The 19,432-nt window shown below is 38.5% G+C and overlaps 1 protein-coding gene across 3 annotated transcripts in view; it reads right to left on the bottom strand.

The window, feature by feature from the left end:
• Nucleotides 1-19,432, bottom strand: part of KLF12 (KLF transcription factor 12) — a 730,941-nt gene that overhangs the window by 69,794 nt on the left and 641,715 nt on the right. For all 3 annotated transcript variants that reach the window (XM_056109465.1, XM_056109456.1, XM_056109472.1), the window contains one exon: nucleotides 7,513-7,575. In XM_056109465.1, coding sequence (XP_055965440.1) covers nucleotides 7,513-7,575 — 63 coding nt within the window. The remainder of the gene's footprint in view (nucleotides 1-7,512; nucleotides 7,576-19,432) is intronic.

The following is a 19,432-nucleotide window of genomic DNA, read 5'->3' as shown; positions in this document are numbered from 1 at the left end:
ACACCAATCTCAAGGGAATTTCCCAGACGAAGGCCCGCTTAGCTGGTAATGAATTAAACATCCATCTTATTTAATCTTGAGCATTTCGCTTGCCCTACCTACAAGTAGCTAACTGCCACCTAGTGGCAGTTATGTGATGAGACCCACATTTTAGCCCTCAACTAGCATATAACATCTCTGTCTTTGGGTCTCCATATCTACAGCTGTAAAGTGAGAACTGAATGAAGGTTGACGAGGCTACATTTTATTTTCCTTCTGGCTCTGCAATACATAACTACTGCCCTTGGGAATTTTCTGTCTCCCTCCCAGTTCCCCAAACGCCAAAGGTCTAGTTCAACATCTGCTCTCTGAAAGGTTTCTAAAATCAACAACTGTACTGCCTTTCTCTATTAAGGCACAGTCTTCAAACAATACGGAATATTGTCATTTTCATGGCAGAAATCTGTACTCCTCATATGTTTAAAAATATTTGCAACTGTTTGCCTATAATTACTGAAATTCATTGAAATCTGACATATCCAACAATGAAATATCAGCATGAGAGAATGTTTTTCCTGCTCTCCACATCTGTGACATTGCTTTTCCATGTTCAAATTGTGAAATGTGGTATAATTTTTGCAAAGATATCTGCACTATCACGACTAACACATTTCTCCAACATAACCAAGCCCTTTAGCTTCTAGGGATGTGAAAAGAAAGAATAAAATACTGAAAAGAAGCATAGATAAATATGTGTATCTCTGAAATACACTATCCTGGGAATTAGGGGAGCTTTAAATCAACCTCTATGTTCAGTTCAGAAATAGTCCTCAACAAGCATCTCCTTGTCCTGCTCCAATCTACATTTACACACTAAACATATGTTCCAGATGTCTATTATATCCTTGGGAATAAAACAGCCAAAGGATAACTTGGAAACAACTACTCTCTATGGGTTTGATATCAGAACACAACTGCTTCATGCAAAAATGATCAGTATTGGCTGGGGAGATAGTTCAAATGGTAGAGCACATAGCTTCTGGGAAGCCCTGAGCTCAATCTCAGCACTGCCTGAGAGCCCCGCCCCCACCCCCTGCCCCAACGCCAGCACCACACCACCAGGTGTGGTCACTATAAGAAAATGAAAAATCTGTAAAGAACAAAAGCCTCTCTGTACATCCAGCTCTCCATTAGGACTTGCCTCATCCACTTCCATGTATCCTCACTACAATTAAAAGACAAAACTGGGCAGCGGGGGAGGAAGTATTATTTTTAAGAAAGAGTGGTAAATCCACTATCATTTTATACATAGTAATTGGACAGAGAAAGGTGCAGTAACTTCCACTTTGGGTCAGCAGTGAAAGAAAGATGTGATGCATGAAATAGAAGATAAAATTCACACGGCTGAGCCTCAGAGGTTTCATCAATCAATCATCAAATCAAGCATTACTGTAATGAGATAGAGAGTACTGGGGCAGGGGGCCTTAGCATGAATAGACTTTTACATATGGCCTGGTTTGCTAGCTTTGATTAACTGAATAGCTAATGAGCCATGCAATGATCTGATAAGTCCTTTTTTCTCATTGTTAAACTTGATTGTAGTTGAGGTATACATCCGTATTAATGTTTGTGCTTTTCTGTTCACAATAGCTAAAATCTGGAAACAACCCAAGTGCCCTAGAACAGATGACTGGTTCAAGAAACTTTGGTACATCTGCACAATGGAATACTATGCAGCTATTAGGAGAGAGAAAGTCATGAAATTTGCTTATAAGTGGATAGACATGGAGAGTATCATGCTGAGTGAAATGAGTCAGAAAGAGGAACAGACATAGAAGGACTGCACTCATTTGTGGAGCACAAAACATTACATGAGGCTGACACCTCAGGATAGTAGATACATGGAACAGGAAGATTGCTCCATAGCTGGAAGCCTGCCTCATGAGCAAAGGGGAAAAGGCAGCTGGAATAAAGAAAGGATCACTAAGAAAATGATGGCTTGAAGAACTGGTCGGGATGGGAGATATGTGCAGAAAGTAGATACATGATAATCTCTCAGTGTCTGTATTGCAACCATAATGCCCAAAAATAGAGAGAGAGTGAGTATGGAGAATATTGTCTACCATGGAAGAAGGGGGAGGGTGGAAAAGGGGGGGTATACCAGGGATATTTAGGTGGTAGGAAATGTGCACTGGTGGAGGGATGGGTGTTTGATCATTGTGTGATTGTAACCCAAACATGAAAGCTTGTAACTATCTCAAGGTGATGCAATAAAATAAAATTAAAAACAAGCTTGTGCTTTTGCTACACAAAGTTGCTATAACTTGATAGTAGCATAGTAAAGTGCCCAGGACCTTCCACTAGTGTCCTTATGTCACTTTTGGTCTCAGTGACACGCCTTCCCACCCAGGCACCTTTCCCCCACCATTTGGTAATCTCAGCTCTGTAGTTAAAATGATCATTAGATATTGCCCATTCCTTTGCTTTGTCATTTTAATGTTTTTATTGGGGTATTAACCCACCCTGAAAGAAGATTTTGATTTCTTTGTTGGCTTGTTTTGTTGCCAGGGATCAAACCTCGGACTGTAAGTATGTAAAGTCTGTAAGCCATCACTGAGTTACAATCCATCTAAGAAGTACTTCTGGTAGAGTTGGCAGGTAAAAAGCCTGTTCCCATCCTGACATATGTTATTGGACCCTTTGCATCTTGGTGCTTTTATCTCCTCTCTGCACCTTTCCTCCTTCCTTCTCTTCTTCCTCCCTCCCTTTCTTCCTATTCCATTTTCTTCCCATTCTAGCTTGTTTGTCTTTTTTGAGCCATAATGCTTTCCCATACATTTCTTCAGCTTTGAAGGAAATTGTTTCCACAGGAATGAGGTCAGTGGATTCTGCAAGTTAACATTATTCAAAGAAAAACACCTCTTAAATTTTAAACTATGTTTACTCAATAATAAACATGAGCTTGGTATCTAAACCACAGTCATTGACTTGCAAGCTACAAATCATCATATATTTCCTATGCCTAAATTTTTAGTTCAAGCCTTTTTATCCTTTACTAAGGTTTAAATGCTTATTTGAGGAACAGTGTTTTGGGCGGTTAGTGGTAATTGTGTCACATGAGGCAAAGTTCAGGGCTTACTTCTGATTTTGTGCTCAGGGATCATTGCTGGCATTGATAAGAAGACCACAGTGCCAAAGGAAAGTGAGATGCAAGACAATAACCTTAACTCCAATACTATCTCTCTGCTCCAGAATAAGGCACTTGCACATAGTGTAACTAACTCAAACTTGAACCAAACTAAGGTGGAACATGTCCTCTAACTATATAAATTGCAAATCTCTCTTTCCCTCTATGTCTCTCACAAAGAAATGATTACTTTCCTTTCCTCTTAATTGCTAAAATGAACATTTAGTCCTGTGGGTCTTGTAAGGTGAATTTATGACAAAGAAATAACAAGTGTTTATAACTGAACTAGACATAGATGCTGGATGATTACAAGGAATCTTCCAAGAGAGGTGACTTATTTCTACACACCAGCCTCATGACATTTATCTGAAGGGGACTCAAAGTAGCATATATACATAATACAAATCTTAACTAACTTATGACCAAACGACACATATATTAAATCCACGTGGGCTTCTGCTACAGTTAGAGCTTCCAATCTTTAAAAGCAGCGCTCTCAATCCTCTGCTTTTTCTATTCTAGGTCATTACTCAAAAGCCTTCTTCAGACTGAGAAAGATAAATACCACCTGGTCTCACTTTATATGTGAAATTTTTAAAATAGGCAAACAAAACCCAAGCAACTCAAAGACAGGCTCATGGCATAAGGACTAGACTGGCAGTTTCCAGAGGTGGCAACTAGGAAGACATGGGTGAAGGAGAAGCTTTAAAGGCACACTTGGGGCTGTAGTTGATAGCACAGTGGGTAGGGCATTTGCCTTGCATGCAGTTGACCTGGGTTCGATTCCCAGCATCCCATACGGTCCCCTGAGTACTGCCAAGAGTAATTCCTGAGTGCATGAGCCAGGAGTTACACCTGTGCATCACTGGGTGTAACCCAAAAAGCAAAAAAAAAAAAAAAAAAGGCAAACACTTCCAGATTAGGTCCTAGGGACTGTGAGGACAAGAGGATGGCAGCTGTTAATATTGTACTGAATATCTCAAAGTTGCTGATGGAATAGAGCTTAAAAATATCAAAAAAAGAGGGGCAGACATAGAAAGATTGCACTCATTTGTGGAATAAAAAGTAACAGAATGGGAGACTAACATGCGAGAATAGTAGAGATAAGTACCAGGAGGATTATTCCACAGCTTAGAAGCTGGCCTCGCATGCTGGGGGAAAAGGCAGCTCAGATAGAGAAGGAACCACCAAGTAAAGGGTGCTAGGAGGGCCTGCTTGGGATGGGAGATGCGGACTGAAAGTAGACTATAGACCGAACATGATGGCTATTTAATACCTCTACTGTAAACCACAACACCCAAAAGGAGAGAGAGCAAAAGAGAATGCCCTGCCACAGAGATGGGGTGGGTTGGAAGGGATGGGGCAAGGATGGTGGAAGGGATTCTGGGATCATTGGTGTTGGAAAATGGGCACTGGTGGAGGGATGGGTACTTGATCATTGTATGATTGAAAGCACAAAAGTTTGTAAGTCTGTAACTGTACCTCACAGTGATTCACTAATAAAAAAATGTGCTCAACACACACACACACACACACACACACACAAATTTTTGTAAACAGTGATGGTTAGCCAGACTGAGGTGATCATAATATATACAGATAGATAACCATTACATCATATACCTGATACTTATATGTTACATATACACACAAGCAAATATACATGTGCATATATGTACACACATGCATACTGTATGTATGCCAATAAGATTTGATATAAAACAAAACAAGTTTCTTCTCTAGGATGTTTTTCTGACACTGGCATTATATTTTCCTTTTCACAAATATCCACTCTCAAACAGGCCTTCTATAGAACTGATAACATTTCTGAACATTATGTTGTTTTATAAATATATCTTCTTAGAGCATCATACACACATATCTAATATATTGCACATGGTTGGCATGATACAATCCACTTCTGTAACATTACATGCATGCATATACATACACACAGAGACGTTTGCAACAGAGAGCACTTTAAAACCAGAAACTCTTTTATCTTTCTAATCTAGAGGTTTTCTCAGTGCAAGAGATTGTAAATCAATGCGGTCACAAAAAAAACTAAAGCTGAATTTTCTCAAGGCTAGTAGTAAAAATTTCTTTGGTCTTAAAGATTACTTCGCCGGATGACAGTGGCTTACATTTCTAACCATACACTGTGCTCTGAATAATGTAGGAACAAGTTATCAACACAGCAATACTCCAGAAAGAAAAGGTGAAGAAATGAAAATGCGTTATCACACACATCCATATTCTACACTTAGCTATTGAGAAATAACTTGTAGACACTGATCTCATAACTGACAGCGCTGTACTCACTCTATTTAAAGCTCACATTGTTCACTTGAGCATCTTATATTCTCTTCTGGGCAATAAAGTTCCTTCAGTACAATATGCCTTGTACTAGAAAGGAATATCAATTCCGCGCACTTAAGAGAGGCCCTAATTCTCCCCGTTCCTTTTCTGCAACGGCTATGAGCATTATTATTCTCTGAGCTTCCCCGCTTAGATGAGGGACAATACGCTCTAGTCATTGTGAGAAACTAGGAAGGATGTTCCCGCCTTTAGCCTGTGTGTAAGCAAATGGCTGTAGCCTTCGTGCTCCATTTCCCTGTCTGGGAAAAAGAAAAGCATAATATTTAACAACACTACCAAGCTATTGTGAGGGTTAATTAGATTTAATGGGGGAAGGGAGGTGAGCTGATTAGGCACTATTCAAATTCAAAGATTCATTATTTTTTTGTCTAAAAATAATTCTGATTTAGGAATAAAATTAATTTCGAACCTCGATCTTTGGCAATCATCTTCCCATTAAAAAAAATAACCATAGTTTTTAATCAAAATCCTATTCGAAGCACAATTCAATGAAGTGAAAATGGGGGAATGTGAATTTCCTTCACCTTTGAAGTAAGACTGTACATACACAGCTCAATTTTTTCTTCTATTTAAAAAATTACATTATCTGTAGAAAGGTTAATTTAGTGAAATGGAATTGAATAAATATAGATTTTAAACGACATTAATTCTTTTTTTTAAAATTTTTTTGTTTTGGGGGCCACACCCAGCATTGTTCAGGGATTATTCCTGGCTCTGTGCTTGGGGTTTACTCCTATTGTGGCTGGAGGACCACATAAGGTACTGGGGATCCAACTCAGTGGGGTCAGGTGCAAGGCAAGTGCCCTGAGCTCTAGCCCCCTAATTCATTTATTGTTTGTTATTTTGTTGCATATAAAACATTTGCAAAACATTTTTTAAAAAAGTAGCCATCAATATTTTGTGGTCATGGACTTCTCAGGTCGTTTTAGGTTAAGTTTCAGATATATTTCTATCCAAGAATTACTCAGTGAGAGAAAACCTTCATATTCCCCAAATAAAAATCTGAGATACTTAATTAAGACCAATGTCAAAAAATCAGCTAAATAGTACTTATTAAATTTACAGATTAACTATGATAACCTTCCTTAGAAGTTAAAGTTGATAGTCAAGAAAAATGAGTGGTTACTTGAGTTTTACTAGCAAACCTAGTGTGTCTATGAAATAAAGTGACTTAGTGTGTCTATGAAATAAAAACGACTTAGTGTGTCTATGAAATAAAATGACAACACTCCTCTCTCTCTCTCTCTCTCTGACTTTTTCTATGTCTTCCTCTCCATGTTGGGAGCACACGTGGTGGTAGTGGTTCTTAGGGCTTCCTCTGAGCTTAGTGCTAGGGGGTCACTCCCAGAGGGGCTTGGGAGACCAAGAAATGGCAAGGATCAATCAAAGTTGTCTTGATATAACGCAAGCTTCTTCCTTGACCCCTGTGCTCTCTCTCTCGCCCTGGGAACCATTGGGAAAAAAATGTCATAGCTGGATCAGGGATGTGTCAAAAAGGTACACACCATCCAGGTTCAATCCCTCCCTAGGAAACTGAGTATAGGCCTGGAGGTGACTAGGTAGCCCTGGGAACCTGGCTCTGCAGAGTCCTGCATCCTCATACTGAATCACCTATGGTTCAGTAGCACCGGAAGTGGCTCTGGCCCCTGAACACTGCTTGAGAGGGGCACCCTTATCTATGCCCCTCTCCCACGTCCCTCCCCCGCAACCCCCATCCAAAATTAAAAAACAACTTATTTGTTCAGACAAAAACTATTACACTCAGGTTTTGGTGACTGAAGTGCTTTGACTTTAAAGAACTCCAGGGTTTATTTAGAATTTCCAAAGGAAACGAAAACTATGTAGTTCAGTTAATAGAAACATTTTTTCCATAGAGTAGCAGAAATAATTTTAATTTGTTTAAACATACTTCCATTAAAGTTTCCCACAAGACTCATAAGTTCTCATGACCTGAGCAGTATACTCACCAAGCAAACTTTTGATTATTCATTCGATTTCCCCGGACTCTTGATACTGGGGATGGATGTACCCTGTAAACAGCAAATGAGTAGTCAATCAGTAAAAAATGCATATTTCCATATACAAATGAACAAATATAGGGAGATCTGATTTATGAACAAACTCTTCTATATTGGCTTAAAATCCCCCAAATCTTAATTCAAGTTGTTTTTTTTTTTTTTGCTTTTGGGGTCTCACCTGGTCATGTTCATGCCAGGGACTAAACTCGGGTCATCTATGTGCAAGACAAGTGCCTTATCTTCTGCACTATCTCTCTGGCCCCCTTGATCCAAATTTTTAAATAGATGCAGTTAAATCCATGTACTTGCAAACTACACCTTCTCCTTCCTTTTTAGTTGCCTTTAACATAATGTGTTTGCCAGTGTTCATTATGAATAACTCTTCTTCCTCAACTGTCTAAGAAGGGAACAGAATTTAAACTGATTCCTTCAGTTCAACAGTTACTAATTCCAGCCAGTTTCGTTGAGTGCAATATCAATACCAAGTACTGTTCTTCCCCTCAACAAGCCCTTTTTGGGTATCTATTCCCACGAGCAGGACACAAAGAGAATGTATTTGCACTCAACCTCAGTCAAACTCTCGATTTAAAGACCATACAAAGCAACATAAAAAAGGGGTTCAGCATATGCCCCCCAAAATATGCTGCTTTGATACAAAGATCCTTTTGAGTGGAAGGTCATTGGAATAGCCAACCCAAGAGGAGCCTTCTTTTTAATTTTTTTCAAATCTTTTTCAGGGGACCATGAAGTATCTGAATAGAATGGGGGTGGGATCACTGCAAGGTAAACAAATTAGTACCAGCTCTGGCTGCCCCTCTCCCTTATTTTTATGTCAAAAATTGTTATAATGTGATTAGGATCTTATCTTCAAGCAGTCAAAATTGGAAGCAGGAGATAACAGTTAAGGGTTGAATACAGAAGAGATTTTTTCCTAAAAGGATAGAAAGGAGGGGGAAAGGGCAGGCAGGATTCCACAATATGGAGGGATTAGCAAAACAGAATTCCAGGGAATGGACACATCTTTCCTTCCTCCCCTGCACCCCCCCCCCCCCACACACACACAGGCATACACACACATATACACTCACACACTCACACGTAATTATATCTCCAAGTAGAGGGATAACTAAGCACTTTCCCCTTACATTGGGTAAGACAAGGGGCAGGATACTGAGTTGATTCTCTTCTGGTCATCCATGTTATGGCATCCATCTTGTGACGCCATCTTCATGTAACAGTAATTCCTTTCTTTAGGGCTACTTTCTCTAATCCCCATTGTCTCTGTGTCAAAAGCACTGTATAGATTTCTCTGATGTAAAGAAAATCTTCATTAGTAAATATGTCCCTCACTCTCTAAGCCAGGAAGAAGAATCAGATGTGTACCACCTCAATGGGTCACAAGAGGAATGTTTACATACACAAACCTGATTTCCCATTAGTCTCCTCTTGTATCTCATCCCCTAGAAGCTTAAACCCCTTTTTCTTCTGCTTAACAGTTTCCTTATTATATTGATTTGGTTTTTGTGGTACCCATGAATACATGGTGGTTCTGAGGCATAATATATGGTGTCAGGGATGGAGCCTGGGTTGGCTACATGCAAGGGAAGAGCCATACCCTCTGTATTTCTCCAGCCAAGCTTTACAATGTATTTCCTTTGTTAGATTTAACTATCCCCAAATTCTAACCACCCCTGTGATTATCTCATCAGCAAATATTCCTGCTCATGTAGTGCATGCATAAACACAAGGTTTTTCTTCCTGGTAATCCCTCTACTGTTGGATAATTTGCAGGTTCCCAAACACTGAACCTTAGCTGATCCGAGTACAGAATCTGCAGCAATATGGGGAAAGAGGAGGATGAGGAGACTTCTAGGAGAAAGCTGAGATGCTTACTAGATGTGATGGTCTATTGCTGGGCTTTAGGGAATGCAATGGAAAAAGTTACCCAAACAAGGGAGAAGTAAAGAACCCGGATTTTACAAGCTTTGGGGGGTGGGGGGGTTCATCTATGCAAACAGTTTTCAGGTAGTGCTGAGAGCTTCCTATCAAGAACCAGTCACAAAACCTTTCCCTTTGTTTGTCATATTGTCTGTTTTACTTGTGTCTGACTTTCTGCTCTGTCGGACTGATTCTCTGCCAAACTTGTCTGCAGATCAATGCAAGGGATGAGGATGCTCAGGCCCAGTGATGCTGGGGATTCTCTGGACCACACACCACCAGAGCTGCATTTGGGGATGCTCAGAGGACCATATCAAACCCAGACTGGTTGGTACAGGACCTGTATCTTAACTTCTGTACTATCTCTCTAGCCCAGACATTACTCTTACTCTTCTTCACAAGACAAGAAAGAAACATTTTTTCTCTATTATTTTATTCCTTTGGACCACATCTGCAATGCTCAGGGATCATTCCTGATGAACTCCTGACCATATTATGGTGCCAGGATGGAACTGGAGTTGGCCACATGCAAGGCAAATGTCTCAACTCCAGTACTACCTATCCGGATGCCGAAAAATAGAAATTTTCAGCAACTTGTATGAGTTCAGTTAGAGACAATGGTTTCAAGGATCAGTAGAACATCCAATTTTTTAAATATAGATATTGAACAAATGAAAATCATTTCCAAATAGAAAATCCAGTTTGAGCCCTCCAGAATCACCCACTGCAGTCTTTCAGCAACTCCAGTCAGACTGTACTTTGCATGTGGAAGGCTGATTTCTTCCAACACCCCTTATTAACATTCTCCTCCTCACAGTGGCTCTCAATGGCGGCTGCAGCTGAGCTGCTCAGCACAAATTTTCCGCTCTGCATGGGGGAGGGGGTGTTAATTATGCTGAAAGATGGAGAGAGGCCAGACAGCCCCTCTGGTGAACTGTCTCATTCAAGCACAGCCCACTTCCTGCTGTTCTGCAGCGACAAGGATCACCTGTTGGTCTTGGCACCCAGCCAAACTGGGGCCAAGCGGAAATGACAGACTCAGCTAGAAATGGGAGCCAGCGCTTATTCCAGTACCCCAAATTGGAGAGAGAAAAACAAATGGAAGCGAATTATACGAAAGGTAGAGAGAGTTACTTGTTTTTCCTTCTTCCCATTTCCCCCGTCCCCTCTCTCAGCTCCTGCTCCCTGTCTCATATCTGCTTCCAATATGTCAAAATGGAATTATGGGTCGAAAAACATCTCCCTGGTTAAAGCCTCTTGACCTAAGGGGATATGCAGGAAATCCTCTAAAATCTTCTCTACATTCCTATTAGGGTGTCAGTCTTTTTGTCTAAAGTTTTAAAGAGCGATTGCCCCAGATTTCTTTAATCCACCTTATATCCTTTGGTTATTTACCTCTTATCAGAACCTTCACAGCTTTATATGATAATTCCGGAGTTTGAAAAAAAAAACATTATTTTATTGAAGCATCTTATTGCATGTATTGATATAGAAAACACTAATGGACCTATTTAAATTGCATGTACATTATTCTCTAGGTATTTGTATCTCTGAAAAAAATTATATTGATCCACAGAACAAATACTGTTAAGTAGATAATTTCTGTAATGGTCAGTCTTCCAAGAATTTCTGTGTATGAGCACATAATTATACAGTTGCTTAAACTTAAACCATTAAACAAGGAAGCTTTTCCTTTACCACAGTGAATGAGCTGGTAATTTAGAGTTTACTTCATCGAATAAGGTACATCACAAATGTTTCAGCTCATTCCCTCAATATTATTTCTTTAAATGGACAGGCAGCGTTTTTATGAACTCAGTCTTTAAATTGTGGTTCCATCCCCCCACCCTTCCTCGCCTACCTTTTTTCCACATATAGCAGCAAGGCAGGTAACAAAGTCAAAACCCCAGTAGGAGAAACCACCACCTCATCTGCATGTCATGCATTATTCACGACCTCCTGATTCTTGCACCTGCATCCAGGCAGGAAGCTTGCAGGGAATGTTCATTATTCTTCCCTGAGTCTCACACAGGCTCGATTACTGCTAAGCTACTTTGTTCTGTAACTAAGGGTTCCAGACCTTTAGTAATAACCGCTGGATATGAAAAGAAAAAATATATATCTATATCACCCTGTTGGAGAAAAGGGCAATCATGGTTGTTGTGTAACACGTATGAATCTTACAATGTGCTCTTCTGAGACTCACAGTTTGTGTCAGATGGAAATGCTCACATTTGGTAACTTACATCACAGAGAAAAAAGAAAGCTATACCATTAAGGACATGTAGACCAACTGTTCTTTTTATATACACTTACTCATCGAAGGCAGACAGCATTATTATAATTTTACCCAATGCAAAACTTAATTTAGTGTTCTTGCTAGGCATGTGAGAACATTTTTTGTTATCTTAAGAGAAAAACGACTCTTCCTTCTTTGGGTATAAGCACTAAAAGAAAAGACTTGCAAATCTTCTATTGATTAACATTTGTAGTTCATCAAGAGACTCTTGTCAGTCTGATTTTCAGTATTTTTAAGAGCTTATCTGAATGGCTGGTGGTTGGAGGGAGGATGTGAAACCCAGGTACCCAATACCATTTTTGCAACTGCTGAGAGAGGGTTCTGGTTCTCACTTTTCACTATCTTTACCACGGAAGAACTGTGCCAACTCAATTCCAGCCTTACAGCCCAAAAGGCAACATGTTGAAGTGGGTAGGTGTGTAACCAATCTGCCTAGGATTGAATTCTAACCCTTCTTTTGCTGACTCAATTCCAGGCAACTTTCTTCAGTTCCTTCCATCTCCACAAAGGGAGGCAAAAATCATCCTAATAAATACTTCTTGGGCCATGACATTTAAATGAATGGATTGTTTTTCAGACTAGTGCTAAGTGGTACCCAGGAAACAATCAACTCAGATTTTCTATTTCAATAGCAGTGTGGTGTGGATTGGAAATGATAGCAAAATGAGTCTGGGATATCTAACTAAAGCCTGGGGAGGGGGCGGGGCAGGGCTGAGATAATAAATGTGCACTGGAGCTGGCTTACATGACTTCAGTAAAGGTGAGGAAATAACAGAGACTGATGAGCACAGATGGAGTTCGATAGATTGCTTTACTTACTCCCCAACTAATGGGCAAAGGCTCAAATAAGACCACCATGACGTTATTATCCCAGGCAAAGTCAATACATAACTTTCATAAAATGACTCAAATTTTTATGCTATAGTTCTTTTGAATAAGATTCATTTTCAAACTTTCAGCTAAGAAAGTATTCCTTTTCATCTTTGGAGTCCTAAAAACAGTATTCACTTACCTAACTATAGCTCTAGGATGCTACTAAAGTCCCTTCATGCTCACACACACTGTATGTGCATGGTTGTGAAAGGTTACTTAATTTGCAAATGAACAGGACAAAAACAGAGACCAACAAATAGCTGTAGGGAATTACTTATCCTGTAAGATTAGAGATCATATATCAAAATCATGAGAAAAGATATGTTTTCTATTCTTAAATGTAAAATTATTAGTCTATAGTTACATCCATCAATAGCGTCCTTTATTTGATATGATACACACTTAACAATTTAGTTTACTGCTATATTTGTGGGGAAAGGTAAATCTAAAAATAACTTAATTGCTTTAAAACAACCAAATTTCCCCATGCATAAGCTTATGAAAGGTAATATTAAAATAATCTTAGTATTACTTCTATATATTCAGTTTCACTAAATGTAAATTCTCTTGACTGTTTTGGCTAGTTTGAGTGTTTTAATTGTGATATAATTTAATTTCTCTTACACAGAAATTTACCAAAAAAAAAATAGGTCTTTAAATTCAATGTTTAAATTCAAGTAAGCCCTTTATTGTCAGCCTTTTTCAAGGCAGTGAGAAGATGACCACTAGTTACACTATATATTGTTATAAAGTTCCACACCTCCTACACTTTAAACCTCTTTCTCTTTCTGATGAAAAGGTGCTGAAGTAAATTTTAGAAGATTACAGGTGAATTTAAAAATCATATAGTATAGCATTAATGTAATTTCTCCCTTTCCACTACAATTTACTGCAACTGCTGTTGAAAATACAGCAACCTAAAGGATGTAACACTTATTTCTGCTATGCATCAACAGAATGAGGAATTTCTAAGGAGACCACTTGTCACTGGTAAGCTGATGTACAACTGTAACAAGCAATCCTCAACCTCCAGGTCAACTTGCTCTAAGTTCTTTCAGCATGAGGCACTTAGCGTGCATTAATGGAAGATTACATTTGTTTGCATGTTTAGCTCATTTTGTCTGTCTCTCCAAGTAGACATTACGCTTTAAGTCTTAAGAGGACAAGGAAACATTTCTCATGGTGATTTTCATTTACTATATTGTCATGACTTGGCATGAAGTAGGTAATCAGAAAATGTTATTTGATTTCCTGTATTTCCCTCCTGGATTATGGGCATATCTAAGTAACTACTGTATCCTCAGAGATGAGCACAATTAACAATATGTAGCAAATATACAATAAGCAACTTGATGATTAAAAAAATTTATATTTCGAAACATGCTATTTCACAGATTACCATTCAAACAAACACCTCCAGAACACCTTGAGTTTCAATAATTGATAGATAATAATTAAGTCCAACAAAATTTGCTCAACAAATATGGATGAGGTATTCTATTTGGAAATAAGATGCATCCCTTCCCTCAATGTCTCACCTTCAAGTTGAGATAAATGGGTAACAACTGTCTTAAAATACAAGAGTAAATCAACTCAGAATTAACTCATAGGTCTTCTATTTGAAAGCTCTTTTATACTATACTTTAAGTTTGTATACGAAGGATAATTAAAGCTTTCCCAAAGAAAAGAAGATGATGGTAATAAGACACACCAAGGAGGAGCTAAAATGAGATACTGAAATATGAAAGAGAACTGAAGTGTGAGGTGAATGAAAATCTATACTCTCATAAAAAAGGAGTAAATGTCAATAATTAGTCAATGACATAAAACTTTAAGAAATTTTAATAAAAAAGGAAAATATCTTAGAGAAATTAAGGCCCACATGAGCTACCATGTTAAGGCATGGGAGAAAAAGGATCAATCAATAAACATGTAACTAGATTTGGTAACTGGGACAGCAGGCTATGAATCAGTATCCATTTTCCCACTAGAACTCTGTGTCATTGTATCTACATCACTTACAGTTTACTTAAATTTAAAGACTTTTTTTGGGCCCCATTATTACTTATTCATTAATGCCAATATTAATTGAACATCTATTGTGTCAGATTAGAAGGACTCTGTTCTATACCCATGAATACTTGATAAGACATCTATTAAGGGGGCTGAAGCGATAGTACAGTGGATAGGTGTTTGCCTTGCACGCAGTTAATCATGGTTCGATTCCAAGCATCTCATATGTTCCCCCGAGCACTGCTAATTCCTGAGTACAGAGTCAGGAATAACCCCTGAGCATTGTCAGGTGTGTCCCAAAAAAAGGGGAAAAAAGACATCCATTAAAGATGAATTCTGATTTCCAGAAATCTATAGTACAACCCAAATTTAGAGTTAGGTAAGAGTTGGCCATCAACATCCATGTGATAAACAACTGTGGGAGCAGAAGGACAGCATCAGATAGCTCAGAAATAGCCATGGAAGTTGCCTTGGAACAGTAGGACATTTAAAGGACGTTTCCCAATTTTCAAAGAATGTTTCTCTTATGATGTGCAGGTGGGAAGGAACATTCCAGTGATATGAAGAAGCACATAAAAATAGAAAAAACTATAAATTCTGCTGGAGTAGGGAAGAGGTAGAGTGAAAGATCTAGGAGTCTCTTGGTTGGACTCTCAGATCTTTAAATGTTAAAAAAATAACATTTTCTAAAAAATGGAATCACCATGAGATATGCACTTACAAAGTACAAAGCTGATCATGATTGCATTTCAATCACAGAATGTTCCAACACCCATACCTTCAGCTACATACATTTTCCACTACTGTTCCCAGTTTCCCTCCAGTCACTACCCCCATTCCCTGTCTTAGCCCTAACCTGCCTCTAGGGCAGACACTTCTCTCTCTCTCTCTCTCTCTCTCTCTCTCTCTCTCTCTCTCTCTCTCTCTCTCTCTCTCTCTCTCTCCCCCTCTCTCCCTCTCTCCCTTCCCCTCCCCCCTCTGGGCACTATAATTTGCATGTATATCTCTTTTGGGGGGGCAAGAAATTAGCAGAGAAACAGAGATCTTTTTTCACTGATGGAACACTGAATTCCATAACACAATTTCAGCTGCTATAGAGACAAAGATGTGATCTCCCTCACCATTCCAGAAAGCATAAAGTCATCAGTTTCTCCTTCAGGGTGATCTTGAGCAGTGAAGGGTACCAGGAAGAACTCTGTGAAACAATCCAGAAACCCAGGAACCAACCCTGAAGTTTCCTTCTACCGAGCCCCTTTTCAGGCCTGTCTGTTGCCCCCTTTCCACATCATTCTTTCCCATAGTTGACAGCCTATTTTCACAGACACACTCCTCTCTCTGACCTGCAGTGTTTCAAAACCTCTTCCTTGAATCCTGACAGGCACAGTAACATTTCACAAGGCAGATCTGTTCTCGGCCATTATCCCATTAGCAGCTTCTCACAGCTCTTAAAATACATCCAAATCAGGACAAGGCCTAACTGCCTCTGAGTTCTGTCCTCTGCCAGTTCTCCAGCTCTCCTTTCAATGTTCCCCCTCTACTTCCAGTTCTGCTCAGTTTTTACCTGTGTGGTTCCTTTCATCTAGAACCCCATCATGCCCTCAGCCCCTTCACTTAGTAACTGTCCTCCTCAGACCGCAGCTCATATATTATTTTGCTTTCTCTGATACACCAACTCTGCACATGTCTCTATAATACAACCTTTTATTATTCCATGAATTTATCTTCAATAGTACCAATCAATCCTGTATCTATATAGAGAGGATTATTCATTGAAAATCAGCAATCATTTTCCCTTCGCTCTCCATAATATTGAGCATTAAGCCCCGTGTTTTATAAAAAGCAGGTACAAATTAAATACTGCTCTATAATAAAAGAAAATGACAAGAAAACTCAATTTTATATTTCCTTCATATTTGATCCAGTAAAAATATAGACAAATATACAATATATAAATTTTAATTTTTATAAAAAAATACACCTACCACCCTCCAACCTTGTTCCCACCCTTTCTCTTTTCCAAGGAATATCATTTTTGGTAACAGTGGTCCAATGTTTTTATTTTGTTTCATTCATACATCTGCTTTGTTTCTTATATTGCACATACTATGTGAAATTAGTTAATCTTTATGTTTTTCCTTTTTTCACTTTGCCTAATCTGCTCAAGTTCCCCTCAAATTAAAATTTCATCTCAAAAAGGTACCTGAATAATGCATCATTGAGCGCATACACGACACATCTTTTAATCCAATCATCTATCAAGAGTTAGACTGTCTTTGTATCTTGACTACTGGAAATGCAGCACTATGAGGTAAGATAGTACAGCAGGGGACAACACTTGACTTGTGTACACCTGAGCTGGGTTTAATCCCTGGCATCTCATATGGTCCCCGAGTACTGCCAGGAATGATCTCTGAGCACAAAGCCAGGAGTAATCCTGGGCATCACGGGGTGGGGCTCACAAACAAATAACAAGGTAAAATGCTGCAATAAGCTTGGAGTGCAAAGGGATACCTCTTCAAGTTAATAATTTCATATTCCTTGGCTTGATACCAGATGTGGGATTAATGGATCACAGAAGAGTTCTAGTTCTAGTTTTCTAGGGAAGCTACATACTGTTTACACAATTGGTCAAACCAGTGTTCAGACCCACTAACAATTTATGAGGGTTCCTTTGTATTTGTACATTGTTAATAGTCTTTTTGATGTAGACCATCTCACAGGTATGTTATGAGAGCGCACAGAGTTTGTAATTCACATCTTTCCTAACAAGCAATGATTAGAAAATTTTTCATTTGCTCTTTTGACCACTTGTACATCCTCTTTGGATACAGAATATTTAGATCATCTACCTTTATTTTTATTTGTTTTTTGGGCCATACCCAGTGACATGCAGGGGTTGCTCCTGACTCTACATTTAGGAAACACTCATGCGGTGTATGGGGGATCATATGGAAGGCAGGGGATCAAACCTGGGTTGACCACATGCAAATTAATATACTACCTGCTGTACTATTTATTACTCTGGCACCCTTAGATCATCTACCTATTTTAAAACATGGGTTAAATTTTTGATGTTGAGTTGCACAAGTTCTTTAAATAACCCCATAAATATCCCATGACAGATATACAATGTGCAAATATCTTTGTCCATTTCAGTTGTCTGTTCTTTCTCTCCTTCCTTCTTTCCTTTTTCCTTCCTTCCTTCCTTCCTTCCTTCCTTCCTTCCTTCCTTCCTTCCTTCCTTCCTTCTTTCCTTCCTTCCTTCCTCTTTTTCTCTCCTTCCTTCCTTCCTTCCTTCCTTCCTTCCTTCCTTCCTTCCTTCCTTCCTTCCTTCCTTTCCTTCCTGATCAGCAAATGCATTCTTTCACTATGCAAAAATTTTAAATGTGATGTAGTCCCCACGGTTAATGTTTACTTTTATTTATTTTTTGCTGTCGGGTTGAGGATTCAAAGATATTTCACAGAATATATCAACTATGCTCTTTTCTTACAACTAGATCCTTAATCCATTTTTTAAAATTAATTTTTGTGTATAGAATTCAAGAGTGCTTTGGTTTCATCATTTGTATGAATGAGAATTTTGCACGAAACTTACTCAACACCATCTATTGCAGAGATTTTATTTTCTCCACTGTATAATCACTGTTACTCTATCATAGATTAAATGTGGCTGTATGGATAGGTTATCTGGGGCTGTCAATTATATTCAAATTATCCATGTGTCTATTTTATTGCAACATCATACTGTTTTACTTACTGTAGAATATGGTTTGAAACTTGGAAACATGATGCTTTCATTTTCCACCTTTCTCCCCAAAATTGCTTTAGCTTTTGGGGTCTCTAGTGCCTACACATTAATATTTGTATTTTTGTAAAAGAAATATCACTGGAACTTAGATTAGTGATTCACTGAATATACATATATTGTTCTTGATAAGGTGACCATTTTTACTTTAAAAATCCTCTCCTTTTATAGACATGGAATATCTTCCAGCTCTTTTAGGTCTTGTTCTATTTTAACAGTGACTTGTAGTAGTTTTGTTGTATTGATCTATCTTTGTTAAAATAGGCAATATTTCATAGGCATTTCTTTTTGATGTGGTTGTGAACAGGATGTCCTTAAGCTTTTTTTCTTTTTGGTTTTTGGATCACACTCAACATTGCTCAAGGCTTACTCCTGAATTTGTGTTCAGGATCACTCCTAATGGTGCTTGGGGACCATATATGGCATGGAGATCGAATCGGGGTCAGCTGTGTGCAAGGCAAGCACCCTTTGATCTATACTATCTCGCCAGTCCTTAATTCTTTCTTCTCTCATTCATCACTGTCTTCAGAGATGAATAGCAATAATTTCTGTATATTGATTTTCTAACTAAGCTACTTTACTGTTCTCATTTATTTTTAAGGATATTTTTAGTGGCATATTTAGGGTATCCTCTCGATGTTTTTATCTTCAGGAGATAACAATTTCGCTTCTTTTTCAATCTAAATTCCTTTCAAATTTTTATCCTATCTAATTATAATGACTGGAGGAGACTGCTATACTAAATTAAGCAGAAGTGATAAGAATGGACAACCTTGTCTTGTTCCTAATCTTAAAGAGTTTCCAGCTTTTCATTGTTAAGTACAATGTTACTGTAGTATAAGACTTTTACTATGCTACAGTACATCATTTTATTTCCATTTATTAATTTTTTTAAAATAAAAAGTGGATACTTAGTCTTGTCAAAAGTTTTCTCTATATCT

Source organism: Sorex fumeus, unplaced genomic scaffold (assembly GCF_029834395.1).
Source record: "Sorex fumeus unplaced genomic scaffold, SorFum_2.1 ptg000008l, whole genome shotgun sequence".
In the NCBI taxonomy this organism is placed as follows: Eukaryota; Metazoa; Chordata; class Mammalia; order Eulipotyphla; family Soricidae; genus Sorex; species Sorex fumeus.
This window is presented reverse-complemented; position numbering and strand designations above follow the sequence as displayed.